Source organism: Trachymyrmex cornetzi, unplaced genomic scaffold (genome assembly GCF_001594075.2).
Source record: "Trachymyrmex cornetzi isolate Tcor2-1 unplaced genomic scaffold, Tcor1.1 scaffold45, whole genome shotgun sequence".
NCBI classification, from domain to species: domain Eukaryota; kingdom Metazoa; phylum Arthropoda; class Insecta; order Hymenoptera; family Formicidae; genus Trachymyrmex; species Trachymyrmex cornetzi.
This window is the reverse complement of record NW_017299289.1, coordinates 712,695-740,278: the sequence shown is the minus strand read 5'-3', so window position 1 is coordinate 740,278 and position 27,584 is coordinate 712,695. Positions and strand designations below refer to the sequence as shown.

At 35.7% G+C, this 27,584-nt stretch overlaps 3 protein-coding genes across 3 annotated transcripts in view; 1 reads left to right on the top strand and 2 right to left on the bottom strand.

Moving 5' to 3' along the window:
- Ance-3 (angiotensin-converting enzyme Ance-3) overlaps positions 1-27,584 on the top strand; it is a 64,244-nt gene that overhangs the window by 26,350 nt on the left and 10,310 nt on the right. The window contains exon 11 of the mRNA XM_018513098.1: positions 19,703-19,846. Within this exon, the coding sequence (XP_018368600.1) occupies positions 19,703-19,846 (144 nt within the window). The remainder of the gene's footprint in view (positions 1-19,702; positions 19,847-27,584) is intronic.
- Positions 3,912-6,109, bottom strand: LOC108764742 (proline-rich protein 4). Its single transcript, XM_018513100.1, has 3 exons — positions 6,029-6,109; positions 5,101-5,344; positions 3,912-4,967 (listed from the first exon to the last, which is right to left on the bottom strand). Exons 1-3 carry the CDS (start codon positions 6,038-6,040, stop codon positions 4,039-4,041), a joined length of 1,185 nt encoding a protein of 394 aa, XP_018368602.1. The 5' UTR covers positions 6,041-6,109; the 3' UTR covers positions 3,912-4,038.
- LOC108764743 (repetitive proline-rich cell wall protein 2) lies at positions 12,006-14,407 on the bottom strand. The gene is made up of 2 exons (XM_018513101.1): positions 14,313-14,407; positions 12,006-13,536 (listed from the first exon to the last, which is right to left on the bottom strand). Exons 1-2 carry the CDS (start codon positions 14,322-14,324, stop codon positions 12,406-12,408), a joined length of 1,143 nt encoding a protein of 380 aa, XP_018368603.1. The 5' UTR covers positions 14,325-14,407; the 3' UTR covers positions 12,006-12,405.

Genomic DNA, 27,584 nt, shown 5'->3' with positions numbered 1-27,584 from the left:
CATACGAAACATTTTTCTCTATCCCTACTAGTTTTCGAGATATTTGACTGGATCACTTCAGATGGTCCACCCTGTATATACATGTACATATATAAATAATTCACTGGGAATTGTTTAGGCAAAAAAGATCTAGCTTTGACCGTCATAGGCTTGAATATTCTTATACTTAGTGTATAATATATATTATTTATAATTATTTATTTTTTTTTAATTTACTATAGTAACATTATAAAATCAATATATTATTAAATCAATATAGGAGAAATTAATGCTAATGACAGCCAACACAGTTATACGTGTGTAGTCAAATATAATATATATTTTTAAGCACTGTACGCTTTCAAGACATAGTTATATATAATCACATCGTTTTATAACGGATCATCGTTATGCTGAGTACAACTTAAATTACTCAATTCTTGTTTGGATATTCAGTTAAGTACAACAGAAGACTATTTTTAATTTTGGACAACAGCCTAACGATAATTCAATGATTGTATCTGTCTATCTTTCTTCTTCTTCTTAGTGTATTCCCCGGGTTTGGTTTTCCGACCCCATTTTTGAGGGATCATATACGGAGAAAATTTTATATTTAAAATTACTCTAATGTGGTAGTAGCTGCGGTCTTCGTGTAAATTATAAGTTTAAATGCTATAATTATTTTTTTAAAAACAATAATATAACGTAATTTTTACACTTTTTTATAGTAAAAATTTTTTATTACAAAATCAAATATACCTAGCAAATTTTGTTTGCGTACCATAGTAAAAATTAACTGTTTTCATGTTAGAATATGGCTTAACAAAATAATTACTTTATTTATGTGATAAAAATTAGTATTACCATAGTAAAAGTTAAGTCGGAATCATGTTGTGAGAGTCCATCGAAAATACAAGACATAGTAAAGAGTAATTTAAAATTTGTATTAAAACTTAATATAAAATTTTCTCCGTGTAGTATCATGCGTATCAATTTAGCTTTAGAGCCTTTTCGGGGAGCAAAAACTCCCTTATGTTTTTGCATTCTTATTTTCCTTAGAGTTTATCAACACTCGAGGGGATCTACAGTTTAACGCCGAATCCGAATGGCGAACGCGAAAAACTGCGTATATGAGACGCAAATGGGATCGAATCCGGATCTGTAGATCACAAATCAATTGCACTGAGTGGCTAACCACTCGGCGCCCCATTTGCCTATCTTTCTACAACATATTAATTTGACTCCGATATTGTTACTTATATACACTGGGGAGGACATAATCTTATGGTCAAAATGTCTGTAATTGGTGATTGACATATATATTATATTTGACTACACATATAACTGTGTCGTATAACTATATCGGCTCTCATTGGCATTAATTTCTCCTTTATTGATTTAATCTTTGGAGCCTTTTTCAATTTTAATTGTTAAATAGAAAAATTATAGTATAGTATTCTTATTATATTAATCAATCTTCGATTTAATAAATTTATTCCTTAATCAATCACGGCTACTCATCATCGTCAAAATGACAATTAAATACAAATGAATGAGACAGTGTTACCTTTTACGCATTTCACGTGAGTCCATTGCTTACACGATATATGTACATTGTACCCACTCCTCGCCAGGAGCACCATCTTCGTAGGCTTTACCACACATAATGCAAAACCATTCTTCTTGATAATTTTTTTTTCATTAAAAACTTTCCTCTTTACATTCTTAAAATTAATCGCGGAGTAAGTATTAATAGTGTTATAACTTGCACTCGAAATCTGTTAATATATGGCTCATCCCAATATTTTATAAAATTAATTAAATTTATCAAAAACTAGTAAAATAGGATTCAAAAAACATAAAAAACTAAAAACAAATTAATATCAGAGTCATATGAAACAAATTGAAGGAAAAAATGACGATTAATTTAAACAATAATCAAAATAAGCATTTTAGATTACAAAAATTTTACATTACCTGACTAAAATTTAGCTCACACGCACCACCTTCTGGCACGATGTCCAGCGGGATAATGCGTGTCCTTGGCTAGTACCAAGTGTTATATAGAACAAAGAAAATACGGAATGGAACATTTAAAACGGATAGTATTTTTTTTTTTTCAAAAATTGAATATTAATATTTACCCCTGTTAATTATAGGTTTTCCCTATGTTAGAAGATATATGTTAATAGTTTTTTAATCTTACAACACTTTTAGTGATTAATTAACTCCCATGATTAGCAATTGTACACTTTGTAAACCAATTTATGATAATAATTACTTAAAATTAATTAAACTTAATTAAAAGAAGTAAATAACATAAATTTAATTTTATTAAATTGCTGTAAACTTGCGAAAATAAACAATTAGTTTTAATAAAAAATTGCTCCGATCTAATCCCAAATTTCGATTTAAAATTTAATATTCTTTCGTATTGGATTTAATGTAGTTAATCCTAATTCTTGTTTCTATAATGATTGTCAATTAACAGCCTCACCGGAATGAATTAACTAGTAAAAAATGATAATTTGATCAGCTAAAATGATAGAATTAGTTAAAAGTTACAATTAACTTTTGCGATACATTTAACCACTAAAACCTCTTTCTGTCATAGCTTCAATATCCAGTCGAGTTCATTTTCGCCTTAATTAAGATTGGAATGCTATGTAATTGATCTGTGCAAAATACAACAGCTAACCGTGGACCGTGATTGTTTAGGAATGTCTGTTCTTTTCTATAATATTATACTATAAAAAGCAGTTGATTACACATAAATATTGGTAATATATGGCAAATCTTTTAATTAACCACAATAAATGACATTATGATATTAGATTGTATGTGAATCATAACTAAGTAACATAACAGTATGTGATTAAAGTTTGAAGCCTTCGTGAAGCGAAAATTAAAAGTAAGCCCAAACTAAACAGACAGACAATTAACGATCACTCATATGTACATGGGATCGAAAATTTTGTACATTTGTTCAGGCGTTTGAAGCCAAAATCTAAAAGTGCGAGGATAATGCCTGAGACCAATGACGATTTAAAAAATACCTATATATATACTCTGTTCAACGAGAGAATGACCTCGGTTTGGCAATAGCAGGTAATGTAACGCTGTACAACGCTATGAAAACCTGCGTAAAATGGAGTTTTCATCCGATCTGAGATCATTCTCTCGTTAAACGGAGTATATAATAATATGTGATCGTCAATTGTCTGTTTGTTTAGTTTGGGCTTACTTTTAATTTTCGCTCCACGAACGCTCCAAACTTCAATCACATACGAAAAGTCCTTATCAATTTGTGCTGGATCCTAGTATTTAAAACATTTCGGTGTGAATATTCTATATACATATCCAGTTCTGTAAATTAATCAAATTAATTTTTGGTTTTAAAACGCAATCTTAAACTGAAACTGGAATAATAATATTACAAATGAAATTTATTTTAATTATCTTTTAAATTATCCTTTTTTACTCGTTAATTTTGCTCAGTAAAGCTGTTAATTGACAGTTATTATAGAAACAAGAATTAAGATTAACTATCTTAAATTTAACGGAAAGATATTAATTTTTAAATCGAAATTAGGTAGGAGCAATTCTTTATTAAACACAATTGTTTATTTTCACAACGTTACAATAATAGTGCCGAGACACTACCGTGTCTTCAGATTCACAGCAACAATATGATGAAAACTATAATTCCGTCAAAATATACCGAGTGCAATAACAATATAAATACATATATTGCAAAGATAGCATATAAACATACGCATTCAGGAGTAAAAATTTCAACAATTTAAATAAATTATCTATCTTAAGAGAAAGCAATACAAATGCTTCTTTACTTTATTATATTAAGTTATTTTAACCTTGTAAAAGGCTGAACTTAATCTTATTTTTTTGCGATACGTTCAACGCTTCTAAATCTTGTATTTTTTCAAGTATTATTCAAACCGAAAAGTGTCATGCTCAAAATACGAAGCCTCTGGCAGCTACATTGTCATTTATGTTCAATAATAATTCATTTCTATGAAACTACATCTTTTACATCTATCAGTGTTCGGTACCTTCTTCTATCGGCACCGCGACCGGTATCTTAACCGCATAGGGAACGGGTTTTTCGTAGTGATACTCGACTGGTTTGTTCACATGAACCGGCACAGGCCTCTCTATCGGTATCTTTACTGGTACAGGTACGAACTTCTCTACGAAATACGGTACGTCTTTTTCGACCAAATATGGCTCCGGTACCGGAACATTTACCTTGACCGGCACTGGATGGTCTACCGGAACTGGTATTGGCCGTTCCACCTTCACTTCGACCGGAACCGGCACCGGCTTCTCAACGGGATACGGAACCGGCTTCGCGATTGCTACCGGATATAATTTTGGTACCGGAACCGGTACCGGTTTGTCTACCGCGATCTTTACAGGATAATGAATGACTTTTTCGACCGGATAGGGCTGAGGTACACGTATCGGTATCTTCACCGGCACCGGTACTTTTCGTTCTACAGGGAATGGTTCCGGTACTGGGATCTTTACTTCATAATGTATTTTTCTCTCGATGGGATATGGTTTTGGAACATACACCTTGACCGGAACAGGACGATCCACCTGTACTTTAATCGGATATGGAACCTCCTTGACGACCGGTACCGGGCGTGGAATTTTAACAGGAACTTTGACAAAGACCTTTACGGGATACGGTATTTTCTTCTCGATCGCGTAGGGCTGCGGAATTGGCACTTTAATCGGATACATTATTCTTTTGATCACAGGATATCGGACAGTCTTTTCTACAGGGTACGGTACCGCAATTTTTTTTACGATCGTAACAGTTTTATCGTCGTTTTCTGGTACTTGGTAACCATATACGCTTTGTCCACTGTCTCCTCTGCTATTCAACAATTCAACATCAAAGTTTTTTTCGTATCCATATTCAAGCTCACGTTTAAAATGTTGAACGTGAGATCCTGAAACTAAACAATTATTTCTCGAATTAAGTTTAGTCTAATAAATCTTATATAATAGATTTTTTTATAATATCGATAACCGAATGTGTTATCTTTTACATTGTAAACTTTATTAAATAAACTTTGTTAAAATACTTACTATCTTTAGATTTCTGTTCAGTTCTGAGTACATTTGTGTTATGTGGAAAGGCATAATTTGATTTATGAATATTTCCTTCTGCGATATAATTGGCTCTATTTTGTGTTGTGTGGAAAGGCATAATTTGACGAATATATCGTGTTGTGGGAAAATGATCATACTTATATATGCGTCTATCATAGTTGTGAATCGGAAAACTCATTGCAGTGGCCATAAAAAGTGGCAATAAAAACCTTGCGTATCTCTGCAAACAGCAAAATCCAAACAATTTCATGAATTTCTTCCGCATTTTTAAATAAAAGTTATTTTAAATATTTCTGCATCACTCGTATTTCCAGTTTAAAAGAAAAAATGTTACCTTTTAAAAAGGAAAGTATAATGTTTGCCATATTTTAGTACATATAAATTATTTGAATAGGATACAAACAGTAAATAAATTATTTTTAAATATTTCTATTAAATAAATAAAAAAAAATTAATTATATTTTTTCCTAGAAATTATATTATTAAATTTAAAATATGCAACAAGCATTCACATTTATGTTATATTTTATTTAATCATTTCTATAACAAAGAAAAGTTTAAAATAGAAAATTTTTCTTATTCTTAAAATTTTTTTGGTTTTCTAAAATAATTAATTCAATTATTTTAACGTAATTATAGGTTTCAATACATAAATTTATCCTTTATAAAAATAATATTACAAAGTTGTGAAAAAAGAAAAAAGAAAAAATAATGAAATTATAATAAAAAAATTATTTTATATTATGCACTTTGTTGCACTTTAACGAAATTTTCACATAAACATTATTTTTGCTAATATACGAACACATCATTTAAGAAGAAAATGTATACAATATATAACACTGTTTTTAATTTTTAACACTCGACACAGCACTGAATGTCCTAACAGTATAAAATGGCATACCCTATGTCTCATCTTGAACGAAATGGTAGAACGATCTTCTCTCTAGAGACAATTTCTTCTCTCTTCGAGCACGTTACCCGAGTTAACAGTAAATAGATCAGTCGTATACTTTTACCATCTTATATACGTTGCTGCCAGAGGCGTGTTACTGATCCAGAGGCTGTGCACGCGATGTCTTCTTCAAGAGGGGATAGATCACTTTCGCGTTTCATTATATTCGCAAGACGAAAGTGAAAATTTTTTGCAGCAAGAATTATTTAGAAAAGCACCAGTACATATGCTGGTTTTAATGTTCGTAAAAAGAATGTGTTTAATATATGAAAATTGGTTAATATGTATCTGTAAAGAGAATGACATTGTTCGGTGACAAAACCCGTTCACTTTTTTAATAGAACGTTGACGTTTTCCCACACTGTTTCTTGATTGTGATCTTGAATTGTTATCGCATTTATTATATGTATACAAAATAAAAAAATATATATCTATTATTTAAAAACATAAATAAAGGAAGAAGAATAGGAATCAAACATAAAATTAAAAAATATAATTTTAAAAAATTATATTTTTGTATCGAATAAAAATATTGAATCCAATAAAAACGATTTTTTAGAAATCTGATAGCAATCTGAAGCGATAAATGTTTAATATACCAATTACGTAAATTGTATTACACAGCTACGATCCTTATCATTATTGAGCTTTATGTTACTTGTTCGGATGCGTGACGACGTCTTTACTGCCGGAAACATAACTGGTCACTTGAAAACGTAAATATGACTATAAATCCGGTGAAGTAAACTTCCCTGCTACGCATCGCCGCTTCGCTAAGATAAGCCGTCGTATGCAGAAAGTGAAAAGTGTCAAAGACCTTTTCACGTTGACGTGATTATGGAAACTTGCGCAGAGAGGCTGGACAACCTGTTTCACGGTAATCGCTGAAAATATATTTATCAGTACTTCTCCAAAAATCATAATTGACGGTATTTCGTGACAAGCGCATAAATTAAGAGGCGTAATGAATTTTGCAATTATGGTGAACGTACTCCAATTAATTTCGAATTACATAAACGTTTTGATTATACAAGTACAAACTACGTTTATCTTTACTTAAGAGCAAGAGAATTATCTAATATCGATATTAATAAAATTATATAAACCATTTTCTTTAATGCTTGAACTCGTTTCTTACCGAATTATTTATTGAACCGTTTAAGTTATATAGTATCTATCTTCGTTATCTGAAATGATAATATCGCGCAAGGAGAACACATTAATTATATAGCCGCATAAAATTATGTAGTTACATAGATTTTGGTTCGTAAAAGAGATAAAGAAGAAATAACAGTAGTAAAATGGTGCGACATTGCAATGAGATCGCATTTTAATGCAATCGTATATCAGTAATTCGATTATTCATGAGGAAAAAATGACGACCTCATTGTTTTACATTGTGCACACATTGTTTTATATTTTACGAATTTCGCGGTGGGCATGCGATTCGATTTTCATTATCGCCTTTCAACGCGTTCGCGTGTCAAATATTTGACGCTCGAAAGCAAGCGCATTATCGCGATAATTAGTCGTGCAGTCCACACGTCATTACCCGCGATTTCGCGAACATCATTTGCGAATTTTTCATGATGGATCGCAAAAACCGAGAGAGAGTTTTGGTCAATCAGACGGGTCTTTTGTCGAAGATGCACAAACCGGGAGAAACGTGGCGCGTTGCTTTCAAATCTAATTAACATTTTAACGCGAGATTGCAGTTCGCCACTTTTTCGCACAATGACAATGTCATTAAAATTCTTGGGAATAAGCACCTTCGCGAGAAGGTATTAATTATTGTATTCGTCTCGAGGACGAGGAAGTGGAGAGCGGAAGTGCGAACGGAGAGATTTGAAGGTGCAGTGCTTCACGTTTCCGGATATCTAGATTATGACATAAATACACAAGATTCGTCAAGCGATAAAATGAAGGAAGAAGCGTATTAGCGCGCGCAAATACGAATGTAATAAGAATAAATTTATTGGAGTCTCTGCTTAGGACTTAGGATACGCATTTAAATCACGTATTGACGTAGCAATCACTATAATAATAATAATTTCCAGTCTCACACACGTGTAATGGCCATCTAGTTGAGAAATCAGTCTTGTGAGACTAATCATAGGGTAATAATTTATATTTCAATATATTTTTCAATTATGTACTTTCAATTTACATGCCGCGCTTAAACTCTCAGTTATTTCGATTTACGCCTGAAAACGTTCGCCACTAACATCAACAACTTATTTGCTAGAAGAAAAGAGAAGATGATTCGTAAATCAATGATTCGTAACTTATTAAATGCGATATTTGCGGATTAAAGCAAATAAGCTTCGCGCGTAAATCTACCTTCGCAATTAATGTTTTCTTAATAACGGCGGAACTACATATTCGTACGCTCGTAAACTTTCTTAACATCTTTAATATATAGATTTTGCCTTCACTCTCAAGATCGTTGCGTTATTACATACGTACTTTCTAGCGCGAATAAGGCAGCAAAATAACAGAGAAAAAACAACAAAAAAAAAACGTTTTAATTATATATTTATTATTTAATTTTTTTACTTTTATGTTTCTATTTAGTTCTAAAACATATTAACGCGATAATTATTACTCATTGCGTATAATTATTATATCACCAACACTTACCACTACATCAAACTACTAATATTAATAATCGATATACATCTTATTTATACGATTTATATAAACGAAAGGCTATATTATTTTACTTCGAACTGTACCGACTGCGACTTATGATAACGCCAGTTTATATCCTAGGTTGAAATTACAATTGTCGTTCATTATCAACAATTACAATAAAACACCCCTATACAAATGTCGATCACTAAGAGTATGAAGTGGATCATGATACGTTCGCATCATTACTTTCGCTTATCGTGGATCATGTTCTCACAATGCAATTTAAGGCACATTAATCTTGAATACGAATTGCCGCTTAAACATTGTCTGCAGTAACTACAGTCGATATTATTTCTCACGATATACATTCCAGATAATCATCATGAATCGTAATAATTTAAAGTATCCGCATATAATAGTAATACAAAATAAAAGATAAGATCAGATTTTGATAAAGAAATTAGGCTCATTGTTCTGTTTACAATAAATTACAATAACTGAACAAAAATTTTTAACAAAAATAACTTTTAGACAATAGTTTGCTTTTTGTATAACAAATTTAGTAATAATAAGTTTTTTGTTTTAAAAAATTTGATTATGTGTAAGCTGTTTGGAGTGTGAAATCAACTCTTCCATATTGTCTAATTTGATAAAAACAATAATTTAATTTAGAAAATATGTTAAATGTCTTTATATTGTATCAGTAAATGTAAAAGCGACTAGCTGCTTTACCGGTTACCGTCGTCCAAAGCAGTTTAGAGAAACACCGTTCCTTTCGAGACTCTCTGAAGAATGAAGATACTCGTTCAATATTATCAAACATTCAACTGTTTTCAATTTAATTTTTAAACGTTAATAATTATATAGTAATCTATATAAAAATATTGAATACTTAATTCAAAAAACGCCACGAAATAATAATTTAATTGGATGCAATTAAAACGTATTATTTAAGTCAATTTAACCTTTTACGTTTAAAAGTTTCGTTAACTGCTAAAAATCGGGATGTCTTTAAAATTATTCTCTTCTGATTGCGATATTTAACGCTGCGTGGGCAGTTTGTTTCAAAGATGAAACGAATATCATATATAAATGTCAAATAACTGGCTTGAGATCCTCTTACTCTAACTCATTTAGACGATAGGAAATTTCATAACAGAATTACTAACCACGGACGATAAGCATAATGATGGCAAAATTTAAATTATTAGTTTGGGCAATACGATTTTATTTTAAAAATAAAATTCTCTTAGTTGAAATTAATAAATTAAATGTCGTAATTTTTTATGGAATATTTATAAGGATACGTATAAAGATAATTATATATGAAATCTGATCTTCTTTACCAACCATCATCAAAACGATCGAGAATTTAATCTTCTGTCATAATTAAATATCAAGTTATAAATGTTTATTGAAACGAAGAAGAGTTCTTCAATTTATATAAAAAGAAGCAGGCCTTAAACCGTGAATATAATTTAAAATCCGTCAAAGCTCTGACATTTAAGCAAGCTACCAGCCTTCTCACGTTACGCTACGGCGTTCGTGATCTTAAGACTTTACGGAGTAAAGCGCAATATTTTTTAATAAAGGGCAGTGATGTCGTTTGCGCTCCGCGTAATTGTCTTAGATGGAACGGTTTCGCGAGTTAAGGCGAAGAGGAGCGGCGGGAAAGATAGAGGAAGCGAAAGGACTCCGGTGGACCTGGAAAACGGACGAAAGGGGAAGTAGACTTCGCGGCCAGCGCGCGATCTTTCTCGATGCGACAAGACGATGGCGAAGGGGAGAGACTCTTACTTTCAGCCTCGACGTCGCGTGCGCTAATGGCGCGATTGCATAACCGTTCCCGTGCTCGTAGCGGAGACGAGCATGTAAGTCGTTGCTTCAAGTCGTGAGTCAAGTGGCAAAGCCAACGTGCGCGCTCCGACCAAAGTGGGTCGTGCAGAAATTAGTCGCGGATGCATTGGCTTCACCTCTGACAACGGCACCGCAATGGCGCCAGGGGAGCCTCTGCCGCAATGAAACTTTAGGATTGAGTAACGAAGGCCGAAATAACACACACAAGGAATAATCAAAGATCGATCGTGCCCTTTCGAGCTTCTTTGTTCCGTTATGCCTTTGATGCACCACAGTAATTTATTGTAAATTGATACAACGAAATAAAACAAAGTATCTTCTACTATCTTTTTCTTTCTTCGAGTTTTGTCTCAGGAGACTCTCTTCGTCAGATTTATATCTAAGTTAAAAACTCACGTAATAAATCGCAGTTTTATCCTTCTTTACAAGAATATATGTAACAAAAGCAATGATGTAATTTTTTAAATCGCTGCTATTTCCGCTTGAAAATGATTACTTTACACTTAGCAATATTTCCAAAATTTTACGAGAAAATTTGGCCCATAAGATCATGGTATCAATGATAATTAAAATTGTGGAAGGTAACACATGTGGATAATATTCTGCGTAATTGTATCCGATACGATATAAGTTTTCATTGAACGCTTCCAAGAAGGAATACTTATTTCCAGTTTCGTTACAATTTAATTTTCCGGATTGAGTTGGTAACTTCTCTGGAGGGAAAAGCAGAGCACTCCCTTGAGAATTCACTCATAACAAACTTTCAAGTTTCCCTGGAGAAATTCGAGAAATGTAGGATAATGAAGGTCGAAGTAATGAATTTAATTAAACATTAATTATATCGAATTTATTCATAAACGTCTTGCGATATATGTGATTATTCTTGAAAAATTAAGATGAGATTGGAAGTGTAGAGTGAATTACGATCAAGGTTATCGATTTGGCGGAAACTCGTTGCCTCCGGAAATTGGGTCGACAACTTATCATTTAATTTCGTGCTGTCGATAGAATGCAATGACATTTATCAATTACGAGTAGAAAAGAGCAAAAGTCCAAGACGTTTTAAGAAAAGCTATTAGTCTTGAAGTTTTTTCTTAATAAATAACATTTTCCTTTTTTATATCTATCCTTTATACATTTTTCAAATAATCAACATCATACTCACATATTGCGTATATAATATATTAACAAAGTATGTAATGTATTTATACAAAATTACAAGAGAGGTATTAAGCCTTATTTATTTTCGTTTATTTATGTCATTTACAGTCTCGTCAGTTTAACTTCTAATTTGAAAACTGAAAAAATTGAATAATTACGCGAATTTTTAACATTATTTTTGTATGAATTCTTATTTCCTTTATTTTCTAGAAACTTTTTTTAGGAAAAAGGAAATATATGAAAATGGGAAAAGTAAATAAGTACATAAGGCGCAACTACTTTACATTAATATTTATTTCGTTTCCGTAAAAAAATACATATACTTTGCTAATATCGGTACAAAAGTAAGACAAGCAAGTTGCTCTCGAGCGAAGATCGCTAAAGACGAGTACATCCCTACTGGTCATTCGTTCTTCCTAACTGGCACACGTCGCCGTGCCGCGTCCTCGTTGCGATCGGATTCGAAGTTACGATAGTCCGGTACGCGATCGTCTACCAGAGATCGTCCTCGATTCCGATCCAGGTACAAAGTGGCAGATATCGCTGCACTGCACGGCAACGTTTCGGATCGGTAACCTTCGTAACCTAAGACAATCCTCACGGCTATCCGTCATCGTCTCGCGATGAAATCTTTTGCACGAAGACAACGGAAAACCAGCCGGGAGGTAACGATATTAATGGTGACCGTAGCCTAAATCACCACCTCCGTATCCACCTCCGTATCCACCCTCGTATCCACCAGAGTAATAACCGCCATGTCCATGGTGCTCGTGATGGATGGGCACAGCCACCGGTACTTTAACTGGGTAAGGTACAGGCTTCTCCACGGCGTAAGGCACAGGCTTCTCGACGTGAACGGGGTACGGCCTATCGACTGGAATCTTGACTGCTACTGGCACGGGTTTTTCGACCGGATAAGGTACTGGCTTCTCTACTGGATACGGCGCCGGTACCGGTACTTTAATGTGGACGGGCACGGGCTTCTCGATATGCACGGGGTACGGCCTGTCAACTGGAACCTTCACGGGGTAGGGAACTGGCTTCTCGACTGGGTAAGGCACGTGCTTCTCAATGTGTACGGGGTAGGGCTTGGGTACAGGCACATGGATGGGACGGTCAACTGGGACTTTGACGGGATAGGGTACGAGTTTCTCAACTGGGTAGGGTTGGGGTATGTGAACTGGGACCTTCACCGCTACCGGAACTGGCTTCTCGACAGGGTACGGCTGCGGCACTGGTACTTTTACCGGAACATGAATGTGCTTTTCAACTGGATAAGGCTGTGGTACGAAGATTTTGACCGGAACGGGACGATCGACTGGTACGTGCACTGGATAGGGAACCTTCTTCTCCACTGGGTACGGCTGGGGCACATGTACGGGCACCTTCACGAGGACCTTGACCGGATAAGGCACGTGCTTCTCAACTGGGTACGGTTGTGGTACAGGCACTTTGACGGGGACCGGTACGGGCTTCTCAACCGGATAAGGCACGTGCTTCTCCACAGGATAGGGCACGGCGACGTTCTTCACAAGGGTCACGGTCTTTACGTGGTGCTCATGATGACCACCGTCAATATATCCTCCGCCAAAGTCTCCTCCGTATCCGCCATATCCACCGCCTACATCAAGGCCGATGTGTCCACCAGATCCAATGTCATATCCGCCATCATAACCGTAACCATAACCAAGACCTAGAAGACCACGCTTCTCTTGTTTCTTCTCGGACTTCACCGATTTCTCAACTTTCGCGGTCTCCTCCGACAGTACTGTCGCAACCACGAGGGCAGCAACTGCCACGTAGACCTGAAAATATACGCGTCATTCTTATATAATGATATACATTTTACAATGTAAAATAATGCTAGCGTTACGACGAGCGCATTCAAGACCGATAGCGCAATCTCTAACTGAATGACGCACATCGAAGAACTGATTGAAAATATTGCATCCGCAAGGTTGAACTTTTCTACCAATAACGTATGCACAAGCGTGTTTCTGATATCATGTGTTGCAAAATGTAAAAATTCAATCAATTACATTTATATATATATATATATATGCGAAGGTACGTTTTAAATAATATTCTAGATTAATATAAACAACCACCTATCATTTCGCGTTTCAATAAATCCATAGAATTAAATACACAAATACATCACCGCACGATGTATTATATTTTTTCAAAATTTTAACAAAAGTTTAAAAATAAATAGAATCAAAATGTTGCGATAAAATGTACTGAATACGAAAACGATTCGTTCACTTTGCAAAGTGAATCCGTTTTAAAAATCGTGTAACCGACATTGCTGAAATGCGAAACGTTTGTTTAAAAAAAGAAAACACTCCTCGAGAGCACAACTTGTTCGCGAAATCCCGTAATGATTATCCGTATCTACCGCGACGAAGATGCGCGTTTGATCTCCCTCGAGCAATTCACACCCCGATTAATCCCAAGATTCTCCATCGTTCACTTCTCGCAGGCGGCGTTATCTACCCGGGCCTCTTCGGTGCATGAGGCTTCTCGGACGAACTTCCCGACGCGACACCAGGACGAAAAAAGTCGACGGCGGTGGACGTACCAGGATTCTCATTTTTGCTCTCGCGGTGTTCCGGGTGCGTCCAGGAGTGAACTGGATGCTGATTGCCGTCGATTCCTGGTCTTATATACGCGGCACACTTTCGCCTTCGCCACCCAGGGGCCCGTCGGGTCCGAGGCCCCAAGTCGTATACCCCCACGTTACACCTCTTTGTTCAGCTACGGCGACGACGGTCCCACCGTCCCGAGCGACCACCACTCCCCTTTGGGACAGACGCCTCACTTCCCCTCCCTTAACAAATACACGAGCCACGAAGAAACATTCTTCTCTTCCTTTAACGAACAGGTTTCATTCTCTTCCTCCTTCGTTGAATGCTCATGTTTGCGATACCTGACTTCTTTTTTTTTCCTCTCGTCGCATATCTTCGCCAGTACCTTTGCTATGCTTTGGTTTTATATGTTACTTTCTCTGAGGAACGATGGACATACCAATCGTTACCGTCGTAGACTCCCCTTGGTGTCGGAAGCTGCCGACGTGACATCGATCGCGTCCGTGTGTTTTTCCAGTTCAAGCGAACGCTCACATTAATCCAGTACGTTAAAACTAGTCTCTTTGCACGTAACTTTTGCTCGAGAATCCGTTCTTACGGGTTACAATTTACAATCCGTTTACCGATAAATCTGTCAGCTTATACGGATATATCGAATAGAAACGCGACACGCATCAATTCAGCAAATTCTCGTCAACTGTCACTGTGCCGTTGGCATCCATGTCTCGCACAAGAGATTTATACGTCAATATAAGTCTGATAAAATTTCGTTGAAAAACTAGTTTTGTCAATTTTGGTGTTACATCTGACGCAATCTAATGACGTTTTCTTATCCCGGGATTTTCCCGTTTCGAAATGTAGTTAAAGTGCGCTCCAATCGAGTTTTAAACTTTTACTGCGTGTCGTAGTTCCTTGAAGTAGAAGTACCTTGCGACTGGAACGGAAATCGGCAAAACCCTTCCGGGGGATTAAATCGCAATCATCGAAATGCGCAATCGATTGCACGTTTTGCGAAACCTGGTATTTTATTACCGTGAACTATGCACGGTCTGTTGTCTAATCGAACATGGGAGAATTGTATTGTATATTCTGACTAAGTTTTATTCATGTATCTTTCTTTTTTTTTTCAAGACTCTTTTTAATTTATCTACGATAAATTTGAAACTACTTATATACGTACATGCTAGTGTAGGACATTGACATATGCCAACCTGGTTTCTCTGTCAGTAAATTACACTAATTTCCTATCCTTTTCCTACAATTCCGTGTTCTCCTGCAAGAATGCATAATTCGCATTCCAGCGTTACGTCTAGTCTTGTCTATGTGTCTTCAATATCGTAAATTTCCCGCTTTCCACTTTGTCGTTTCCGAATAGCTTAGAATATTTTGATGGAACCGTAGAAACGTTGCTCCTTTTGCTTTATTAATTCACCTATGATTTCCAGATTTATGTAACGGATGTAATTCAGATAATCAAGTCCCAATTCGTTATATATTATTAATCATTAATTGCGAGACAGCAGAGGAAACAGCTTTTGGCAGTTTTGTAACAATTGCAAAATTTTTTTATGTGATTGTACATTTAGATCTATAATGAGAAACTAAGGGCACTCGTATTAAAGAATTTTACAACAGTTGCAGATCTACTTTCTCTACTGAACGTAACCATTATTTATAATATTAATCGTAGTTAATTTCAGCCTCAATAAAAAACGAGAACACTTAACTCGACAAATGATTAAAAGCTAGAGCATGAATTTCTCGAATTACACAGAATTTCCTTTCGTTTTCATATCTTTCTCGATAAACCTGTCGTATGCCGATTACATTGACGCAACGTAACGTACGTTTCATTCTACGTGCCATTCAATACGTCATTTTTCGTGGCGATCGACTGCAACGGTCACGCGAATCGCGCGCGGATCAACGTTATCCTCTCCCTTTCGCTATTACTGTTCCGTTTTCGTCCTCACCTCGCCCGTGTACGCGGTGCTCGACGCCTCGTAACGGTGCCACGTAATAGCGTACATATACAGGGTGTCCCGTATCTTTTTATTAATATTTCAGAGAGTGAAAGAGGATGAAATTTTGAACTAAAAGTTCCTTTGCCAATTTTCGCTCAGACTTGACTGATTGATTTATTTGTTAATATAAAAATTTAGAATAAGTTTCGATTGAGATAATGTGCATAGCAAGCGCGAGGAGTCCCATGACATACTATACTCCTGATGCATATTCCAGAATCCAATAAAAAATAGACAATAAGAGCATATACACAGCGTGGATCTAATTACGCCAATTTCTATATAATTAACACAAGAATGTCTACATAATATATAAATGTACAATAATTATTCCGTCATATTCCATCTGCGTACTACCTGATTGATCAACTTTCAATCATTAATAACTCGATAAGCAATGGTCTGAGCCAAAATTGGTAAAGGAACTTTTAGTTCAAAATTTCATCCTCTTTCTCTCTGAAATATTAATGAAACGATACGGAACACCCTGTATATATATATATATATACATGTATAGATGCATATAGACAGCGTGCGGCACCTCGCTAGAATTTATCTCCCGTCGATCTCGTGGGTGCACCCATTGCTCCCTTTCGTGGGACACGCGGTCCCACGTCACGATCTTGCTCGGCCAGTCGGCTAGTAAGTTCCGTTTTCCTCCTCCTCTTCCTCCTCCGCCTTGTATGCAGCCAAGTATGTCGATGTTTACCGGCGCATTATCCGAGACGTGATTACCTTACGCGACGACGCTGTGTGGTGGTATTATATCAACTCCACCCAGCAAATGATACCGCGCAAAGTTACTCGCGGAAATCCACGGGGTTACAAGTTGTTTTTCACGGGCGAAAGCGACGTGCTCCGTAATCGGAATGAAGGAAGAGGAAAAGAGATTCCTTTTTCCATCGAGAGATACAATTTCGCGCGCTTTAATTCATCATGTAACAATGACTGGTCGGACTGGAGGCAAAAGCTCTCTAAAACGATTTCGTAATCTGACACAGAAATGAATAATTTGCCGTAAATTAGAAAAGATAGTAGAATTTAAATTGAAACCAGAGAAAGTGAATCGACGAGTGGAGCTTTCAAAATTTGAAATGTATTTATTATATGAAAAATTAATCAATTATATACCATGTTAATTACGGGAAAATTAAACAAGTTTATATAAAATCGTCTTATTTATTTTTTTCTACTGTCCTAATTTGTTATCGTACTTTCTGTTTGATTTCGTCGTATTCGCTCTCGTCCTTCCGCTATTAATTATATTAACAAGCGCTCGTGAAAAACAACTTGTACCCCCGTGGATTTCAGCGAGTAACTTTGCGCGGTATCATTTGCTGAGTGGAGTTGATATAGTATCAGGGTCGTCGGGTAAGATAATCACGTATTATGGATAATGCGCCGGTAAACATCGACATACTTGGTTATCTGTGATATTAATAAAGTCGTCATAAGGCTATCGTTTTCTGACTAAAAAACCGCATTTGAATGCTCGAAATCGTCCGACGACGCTTGTCATTTAAAGCGAAGGTCTCGGCTCCATTTCAACCGTGTAACCCAATTTAATAGCTTTTTCTTGCGGGACGATTCTTTCCCCTTGAATACCGATACGACGCCTCGCTTTGACTCTCCCGCATTGCTATTTGGATGCGCTCGCCCACCCGTGAAATGTGGGTAGACAAGAAAGGTTAATCGATAAAATTTGCTAGTAAAAACAGCCGTAACTGCGAAATCAGGTGGATCCGTCTTTTCGCGGAGAATTTCATAATGCCACATAATTTATGTCGAATTTTATATTCCAGCGCCTGATCGGATTATCCGACTGCGCCTGTGAGAGAATATTGGCTTTATAAAAGCTATCTCTCGCAATTTCGCGTCTGTATACCGAAAGAACAAATTAATGCGCAATTAACGATCGCTATAATTAAAAGTATCATAATTAATAGACGCGTAGTTAATATTTACGCCGGTTATAAAATCGATTATAAAACCAATGCCGTGCGGAATTCTATTTCCCAACAATCCCAACGTACAGTAGTGCATCCGGGACAGTATAGAGCTTACGTGGGTGGTCATAAGCTGCGCGTTCCTTCCTGAAAACTCTATTTAGCCTGGGAAATCAAATTTTATTAATTTCGTCGATGACTTCACGCACGCACTGGTAGTCGCAATATATACATATGTATACGTGTACGGACGTCGTGAGTGTTACAACACTTTCGTACGTTATTTTCAAACGATGGGAGACCCGGTCAGCGAGCGAGAGAATCATGGAAAGTGGAAGTGTCGGAATAACGACCGTAATTCCGAGCCGCGGTCCCCCGGGCGGATCGCCTGGACGGTATTACGTAAAGGTCGTTGCCGATGAAGAGTCTCTCGGTGAAACGGCGGCATGCTTACTGGTTTATTGCCGAGCGTTCTCTCTCTCTCTCTCTCTCTCTCTCTCACTCTCTCTCTACAGTCACTTACCTGACAGCAATGCCGGTCTACACGCTCGATGAAGGCGAGAGTACTATCTTTACCGTCATATTACTAGATCCATAGAAACCGAGATTCTCCGTAACCCTGCCGACCTCATTGACACTGGCCTTGAAAGCGACTGCTTCAAGGTACACGAAAATTGACAGTTTCGACGTGACCAGCGCATCGTCTATCTTTAGAGCCATTTCAACTTGAATCTAGACTAGTCATGAATAAGTAATCGAATTGCTCGATATAATTTCTCTCTCCGATGGTTTATAAAAGATGAAAAGATACCTGTGTTATATATAATATATTAGAATAATAATTTATTTAGATATTAAAATATACTATTTTCCTTATAAATTTCATATAATTGTTATCAAACTTGTATGATTTTCGTCGAAACGTCGAACTTATTTTCTACCCTTTCACGAACATTTTGTTAACATAATTTTCAAGCCGCGATAATATTTTTTAATATTGTGTACACGGAGAGAATTTTCTTTTAAAGTTTACCCTGAAAATATGGTGATTGTGGTACAATACAATATTTTTTGAGAGAGATTTATATTAAAATTCTTCGAAATACAATGTTGTCCCACGATTGTCATATTTTCAGGGTAAATTCTAAGAAAAAATTCTCTCCGTGTATTATAAAGTCCAGTTTCAATTATAAAATTAAAAAAATGCGACAGAAAGACATTCGTTGATGTAATGAATGGCCGTCAAATTTTCACATTACCAGAGTATACTCATCGAGATTGTTTTTATGCTGTAATATTTCTTTCCGCGCGCGAATATACAAAATATTCAACATTTCATTAAGTATGTCGAAACATACTTAATGCGTAAGAGAGGTATGATATAAGTTAATTAATTTCTCCCATATTTTACAGAAATTTCGTGGCTGGGGTCCTGCAATTCCAATTGTATCGCGCACTATGCCAGGCTGCGGGTCAAAGATCCGAAATCGACAATCCTAGGAGGCAGCTGCACAGATGTGACTTTTACAGAAAGCCCGAAGCCGGCAGGATCTTGGGGTGAGATTCAAAAAATTCAATAAATTATCGTGCACTTATAAAACCGGACGAAGCCGGCAATCATCTCTGCGTCATTTTTTTTACGCCACGTCTTGCGCAAATTCACTTTGTACGAAAAGCGGACATGTAGGCGTAATAAAAGCCCGCGTCTTTTAATAATTGGTATTTAATCAGCATGTACTCCGAGTACGTGCTTTCGCAACGGCGTGTTTCTTTACGACACGAAAACGAACGCGACGAGATCGATGATCGATCGCGATCGGCTTCGTCGAGTTCGCTCGCAGACGCCCGAAAGAGCGAGCGTTTCTCACGTCGGGCTTGCATATCGTAATTTTTTTTTACAATTAAAAAAAACTGCGTCGCTAGTTCGAGCCCTCTTATTTTGACGTCCGGCAGGGTGACACGGGTGCGCAAAACAAGTAGAAAAACCACAAGTACCGCTTTACTAGTTAAATGGTATACTAAAATATTGTAAAAAAAATATATCGGTGAATACGTAACCGGTAACTCGTTTGATGCCGACGGATGTTAATTACGTATAACATAATTGAAAAGAAAAGATATCGACACAGAATTTTTTAATTTACGTGACACATTTGAGTAAAGGATATTTGCAGAGGCGTGTTAGGCATTGCATTAAAATGTTCGCGCATTTCTGAGAAGACTGAAGATCATCTGAATAAACGTTGAAATTAAAAAACTGCCGTGTAATCTAGGTCAAATAAAAAAATGTAGATCACGGAGAATGTTATCGAGAGAAAGGAGCAGGATGAAGGAAACCGCTCAATGATACCGCAACTTCATCATTATCTATTGCTTCAATTACATTCTTGAAATGTATGTTTTGCGATATTTTTTAAAGAGATCGCAGTATATTAAGAACGATATTTAAAACTAATTTTGCATCGCATAAATACGACTACATCTTAATTTTATTTAATTAATTTTGCAAAATGTTAAGTATAATTAATTGTCAACTCTTGATTTCTTTATTTTGAGACCATTTTATCACAGCATCGCGTTAAAAATACCATCGAATAAACTTTAAAAGGTACTTCTGAAGATTGCTACGTTTATTGCCCATTTCTCTTTCAAAACTTGTTAATTATACCTATAATTTTAAAAACGAAACGTTGTTCTTGATTCAACCTATCCGGTGACAATACAATGGAGCCGGATTGCCATCTCAAAATGTCAATGGATTCGGATTGCTATTCCAAGAATCCACAGAATCTCACAACAAGGCGGGGCCGCGAACTCGATCAATGTCTCATTCCGAATCTTGACATTTCCCCGAATCTTTTTAAGATTCAAGGTTAGAATTTTTTTTACGTAAAAAAAGGATGCGTAAAAAATACACACGAGATGGATATAAAATCTGAGACTTCCTGAAAAGAAAACGAGAAGAAATCGTCGTATCTTATCGGCTGATATTTTACCGATCGTCGAGACTAATTTAAAAACTGACGGAATATTAATTCCTCTAGATTTTAAAAAATTATATGGCTTGAACGTGTTAATTAGTAATGTGACATTGTAATTTTTATTAGCCACCTTGTTGAATTATTTAAATGAGTTTGAATCCGCGATTTGATAACACGGTCATATATACTGTCCACGTATACATATGTATGACATAATTCTTCAAAAATATAAATTATAAATTTTTTTTAAACGTTAAATTTCGAAAGCGGATAGTTTAATTCAGACTAGATCACCTAGTCTGACAATTTAATTTTATATCGCCACTTGAAATGGTTAGTTGAATTTCGTATTTATTTGCTTGCACAATCGCGTCCATTACTTCTTATGTAGCTACATTTGGAATATCGAGCATGAAATCTCTAAGACGATTTCGACATTTATAATTGCGTGTCTTCACGATGTTTGTTCTCGTATGAATATCTTCCAAATGATCGCTCGCCAGTATAAACACTAATTATTATAGCAATTATTGAAAGAAAGTAGTCATTAACTTCTAAATTGGTAAGGCAGACTCGAGTCTGTTTTGAAACATTTTAAACGATTATTTATGACAGTTTTTTTATATGTACATTATCGATTTTTATATATATTCAATATATTTTTTTATTATTTCTTTTTACGACAAAATTTTTTTCTCCTAGATGTCAATGTACGAGATTCGGTATAAAAATGTAAAATTTAAAGAATTTCTGATTATTTTAATTATTTTTAAGTGGTTTTAGTCTATTTGCCAACAAATCCTTCTCTAGAGAAACTACATATGTTGTGTCTTGCGTAGCTGAAAGCAATAAAAACACGCTTGCGAGCCGTTGAATAAAAATTGCAAAATTAAATGTGGGCAATGTACACACAGTGATATAATGCGCAATAATACAGCTAGCTACCTTGAGGAAAATGATGTTAAATGGTCGTTTTTAGCGGCAAAGTAGCGATTCTATGTTTACCCGGCTTCTAGGTTTCGCGCAAACGTTCGGCGCCAGGGATTGCGGTTTTGCGTCGTTGATTACGGGGCGTACATTATTATGCACGCGAGCGCGATCGTGATCCCCGACGGGTGTTGCAAGATGCGTGCGCCACGGTAATGACGCTTATTGTTAAGATCGTATCGTTCTATCGTGCAAGACACGCGGATTTTGACACGCGGCGCCTTTATTGACGGGGAACTCTCGTTTGTGTGCACTTGCTCGTACGCCAAGCCAAACAAACTTCGTCGTTATCCACGCGATTGGTCCACATTGAATTTCATTGATTGTGTCTCGCGCGTGGCTGAGCATTACGTCACCGATCGCTTCACGATCGCCTTCTCAACGGACGAACTGGCGGACGTTATCTGGGTCAACGAGAGGGAAATCTTCGTCCGGTTCTGCAATTTCTCCGCTGCGCCCGTCGTTTGTCCTCTCGATTAAAATATTGCGACGCGTCGTTTCTACAATTTTATTTAATTAAAACGAGAGTATCCCGATAATATAATTATGTACGTTAGTAGTTATATTTACGGAAAGCGAGACGTCGTGGATCATACAATTAGTTCACGTTTAGAACGGCGGACACGTAATCGAGCTGTAAAACTAGACAAAACTACAAAAACACGGGCGTTTATAATCAGTACGTACTACATTGATATTACACATCGATATTTATATAATCGCTGCTGATTACGTGGGTAAAAGTACTTGCAGTAATAGTTGTACGACATGAAACGTGTAATACGATTTCCATATTCGTTAAAAGAACGATGTAATAAATATATGAAGACGCAATTTTCAAACGTTATGGAAATACCAACTAGTCAGGATCGATCAGCTTTTATAAAGATGTTTACTTCATTGGAATTTATAATTATTCCAAAAATTTTATCGACCCTTGTTGACTTGCAAAATATATCGAGCGATTAAATTCCAGTGCGCGTCGAAAGGTAAGATAATAAAACCGGTGCGACGTAAAAAAATCATAATCATAAGAAGCGCGAAATCCCGCCAAAGACGGGAAAGGAGCGAGATAACATACACACTTATGTTAGCTGAAACACCCGGGTTCCTTCACAGTTACGAAATCTCATTCGCGCGTTAAAGAGTTACATAAAATGACAAAAAGCATCGGGCGGCAGTAGTTTTATTCCAACGTGATAATTTATGTTAGAAACGTTCCCGTCTCTTTTACGATGTATTCGTGAGCTGAGTCCGCGGACTCTATCGTGCACATTTCCAAGCGTAACGCGGGCAAAGTTTTATAGATGTGGAAAGTTGCATGATCCTCTTGGCAAGCGGAAACTCGATAAGGATTGTTCCGCATTTGAAGGTGGTCGGGTTCGTAGATCGAAATCTCTTGGCGGACGGCCAAGTTGCCGAGGCATCCTGCAATAAAGCAGTTTTCTCAGAACCTAAACTAATCTCGATAGAATATATAAAGATGCAATATATATGAGCAGTAATGCAATAATAAATTATATGTAAAACTCGAGCGAAAGATTTATAGATCGAAATTAGAATTGACCAAAATTACGATTAATTGTGGCAAGCAATTGTTGAATAAATGCATGAAGAAATGGGGAAATTCCAACGACGATTCATCTATGACAAGTTAATAAATGTGTTGCGGTAAACGAATTAAATCACATTTATATATTATTAGAATGTATCTCTGATTTTTTTTATCGTTAGAATACGTCCACTCGTTGCTTAAAATTGCGATCGATACTTACATGAAAAAAACGGGTCTGTTGAAGTAAAAATTTAGTTAAATACGGATGTAAAAATATTTGTCGAACTATTAAAATATTTATGTAGGATGCTCAATCAATGTAGGACGTTAAAAGAACGATATAATATATGAAGATGCAATTTTCATACAAAAATACCAACCAGGATTGATGCTGCTAAAATATGAAAATGTATTGGAATATTGCTCATTATGCTTGAGTTTTATTCATAATTATGTATATAAGCCTGTTATATTTAGTTTGTGTCTACATTGAGAAAAAAATTATTTATTAAACTGAATTAATTGTTTATTAATAATTGATTAAATTAATTTAGTTATCTTTATTTCTTTCGTTGAAGAATGTATATATTTAAAAATCAAATATAATACGTTTGATTTAAACATAATTCTTCATCAAACAAAATAAATATTATACTAAAATGAGTTTAACTAAATAATGTAACTAAATCTTTAAATATTTCAGCAAATCGTTTTATCCGCGTACGCAAATTCATCGCGCAGCATGTTGCGAATTGTCCAAAGGAAAAATTAGCTAGATTTTTATCGTACGTGAAGATTGAGATGCCATCGATCAAGATTGTGCCGACTTCCTGTAATCGAAGGACGATTTCAAACTCTCGCTTCACGGCATGCATTGATTATGACGCGATATTGATTGTGAAAGCGCGGTGCACGCACAAAAAACAGAAGAAAAAAAAACAAAAATAGTGTACGTGTGTCGCGTAAAGGAGTGCGAGAGAGTCCCGTAGTACGTCGAAAGACTCGTTAGGAGAACGCATTACGTGTTACACTTCCGTTTTCACTGTGCGAGATTCGAGGACGTCGCACGCGGATGGAGAACTCGCGCAAATCGCGCCGACAATAGCCGATATCTTAATATAAAAATCCGCAAACAAATCGACCCAGATATGCCACGTTTGCTGACTCGAGCACGCGATATATTATATTTGAACAGCTGTAAAATTGGAAAGGGATGCAGTTTTACGAATTCCTTCATGAATAATTTTTCGAGAAAAATGTGAGAAATTCCGTTCAACACTTTTTCTAATCTATTATTTTTCATAAAATTTGTAATTTTTTAAACATATATGACAGGCAATTTTTCGTCTGCGTGCTTAAAAATGTCGTAAAAATTATTCTATTCTATTAACTTGATCCTTGATATAGAAATGTAGAGAATTCACTTCTCTTTTAACAAAAACTCAACCGGTATCTTCTTATTTTACAGGTTTCTAATTAGCAACTTTAAGTGGTGTGACATAAATTTTGTGGTCAAGGTTTAGATTAAAGCTAGGAATTATTCAAAAGATTTCGTTATTTATCTACATTTGATATTTATATCACATTCGTTGATATTACTGTATTCATTATATTCATATTCATCAATATTACTTGATCACATGTTAATTCTCTGAATTGCAAAAAAGGTATGCGACATCACGGTTGACTTATGCATTCGCTAACACACCGACGCGATGATTTAAACGCAAATGCAAATTGATACTTCGTCCTTGGACGCCACGGACGATCGCACGGAGAATCGGAAAGGAATCGTTCGAAAGTACTGTCCCGCGAGCAAGAAACAGCAAAAAGGTTTTGTGGTATACTGTACAACATTTACGCCTTGAATGCAATTGAGAGTAACTGCCGCGTAACTGTTCCCTCGGAGCCTTCTGAATGCATAAAATCGCCCCTGCCCACGATCGCAGAAACCAAAACACGATTTAAATGACCGACAACGAGAGTGCAATCATATCCGTTTTAACTCGCTGTTACACATCCGTCCGTTTACGATAATTTAACGTTATTATGGATCCTTTAGCGATACTTTCACCATTATTTCATCTCTTATTTCTCCATAAAATCGGAAATTTGTCTTTGTTGTTTAAATGCTAAATCTTCAATCTCCAATATTTTATCATAAAAAGAGAAATTAAAATTGACAAAAATTCCTCCTACAAAACTACGAAGATATATGTTGTAATGTATAATTTTTTAATATTTATTTTTAATATTACACTTTCTTACACAATCTTTCTCTTTTCTTATTTTTATTATGTAAGATTCCGTCTTGTAAAGATGCTAGCTCCAAATGCGGTTCTTAAAAAATCCTAATTATTCGAATGATGAGAGTTAAAAGTCTCATTAGACAAAATTAGTTACAAGTACGTTATTAAGATGTAATTAGTAGCGACAGTAAATTTTATAAAGGTTTCACCTATCTCGAATTAAGTATTCTTGAATCAACTATTCTTGAATTAAATAATTCTGTCAAACGCTTACTATTATCTTCATAATACTTTCGTGATAAGTTTATGCACCTGTTCGATTTATACACCTCATCGGCAAAATGCTCGCCTCATCGCAGCATCTGACTATTGCGAAATGCATTGCTCGTCGGCAGGAAAGTACCGATTTCGCCTACGTGCCGAACACCGGAAATTATGTGATCGATATAAATTACAGTCAAAGGCTGAAGAAGGCTGAGAGAGAGAGAGAGAGAGAGAAGGAAATATCAGGCTTTTCGTGATATATTGAGATGTGTTTACCAATCGAATAGTTTTTCACGAGAGGCGTGGTGGATGCACGAACATTTCTTATTCTGTACGAGTAATTGGAAATGGATTGAAGGTGGAATCGATGTCAGCGAGAAGCTATCTTTCTCGTAACGCTGTGATTGCGGTTGGCGACGTCATCCATCGGTTGCACTTTCTGGCAACATATATGAAATCACCGCAGTTGCTCGAAACTGCCATGATGTAATTGGATGCGTGAATTCGGCCCTGAAACGATCGTCGATATGTATAATAATATTGTCAAGATTGACTCTCTCGCATGACCTGGTTTCGCGAACATGTATTGACTGTAGGTACAAACAAAGCGTCTCTCGAGACTGGAGAGTAATCAACATGTTAATTAGCTATACGATCAACCAAAGATAGGTATATAAATAACTTCTCTAAATGTATCCATTTATCTGTCAATTATACCTACAGTGAGTGCAAAAAGTATTCATACAGAGAAAATAATATTTTTTTTATAAAAAAACTTTATTTTTACAAAGTAAATATTATCCAGTGAGAAATGAGTCATTGAATTGATGTCGAATCAATATAAATACGATGATTTCAACATCAATTTGACGCCGATTCGACGTTTAATTGACGATCACTTCTAGTTGGATAATTAACAATTTATTCATAAAAAATAAAATAGACTGTATGTTTCTTAAAATTATATATACCAAAAAGATGTGTATTAATTATACAAAATATATCATCTGAAAAATAAGTGAAAATTAAAAATTGTATTGTTTGAATGCTCAAAAAGTATTCATACAGACGAGAAATTTAGCTTCTAAAATCAAGAATACATATCACAAGCTCATTTGTTTATGTTAGAACAGAATGTATTCATTGTATAAAATTGCTAATTAATGTTTATTTTCTACAAATAAGACTTTTTTAATAAAAAAATTTCCTTGTACGAATAGTTTTTGCTCTCACAGTATATATACACGAAAGGAATGATT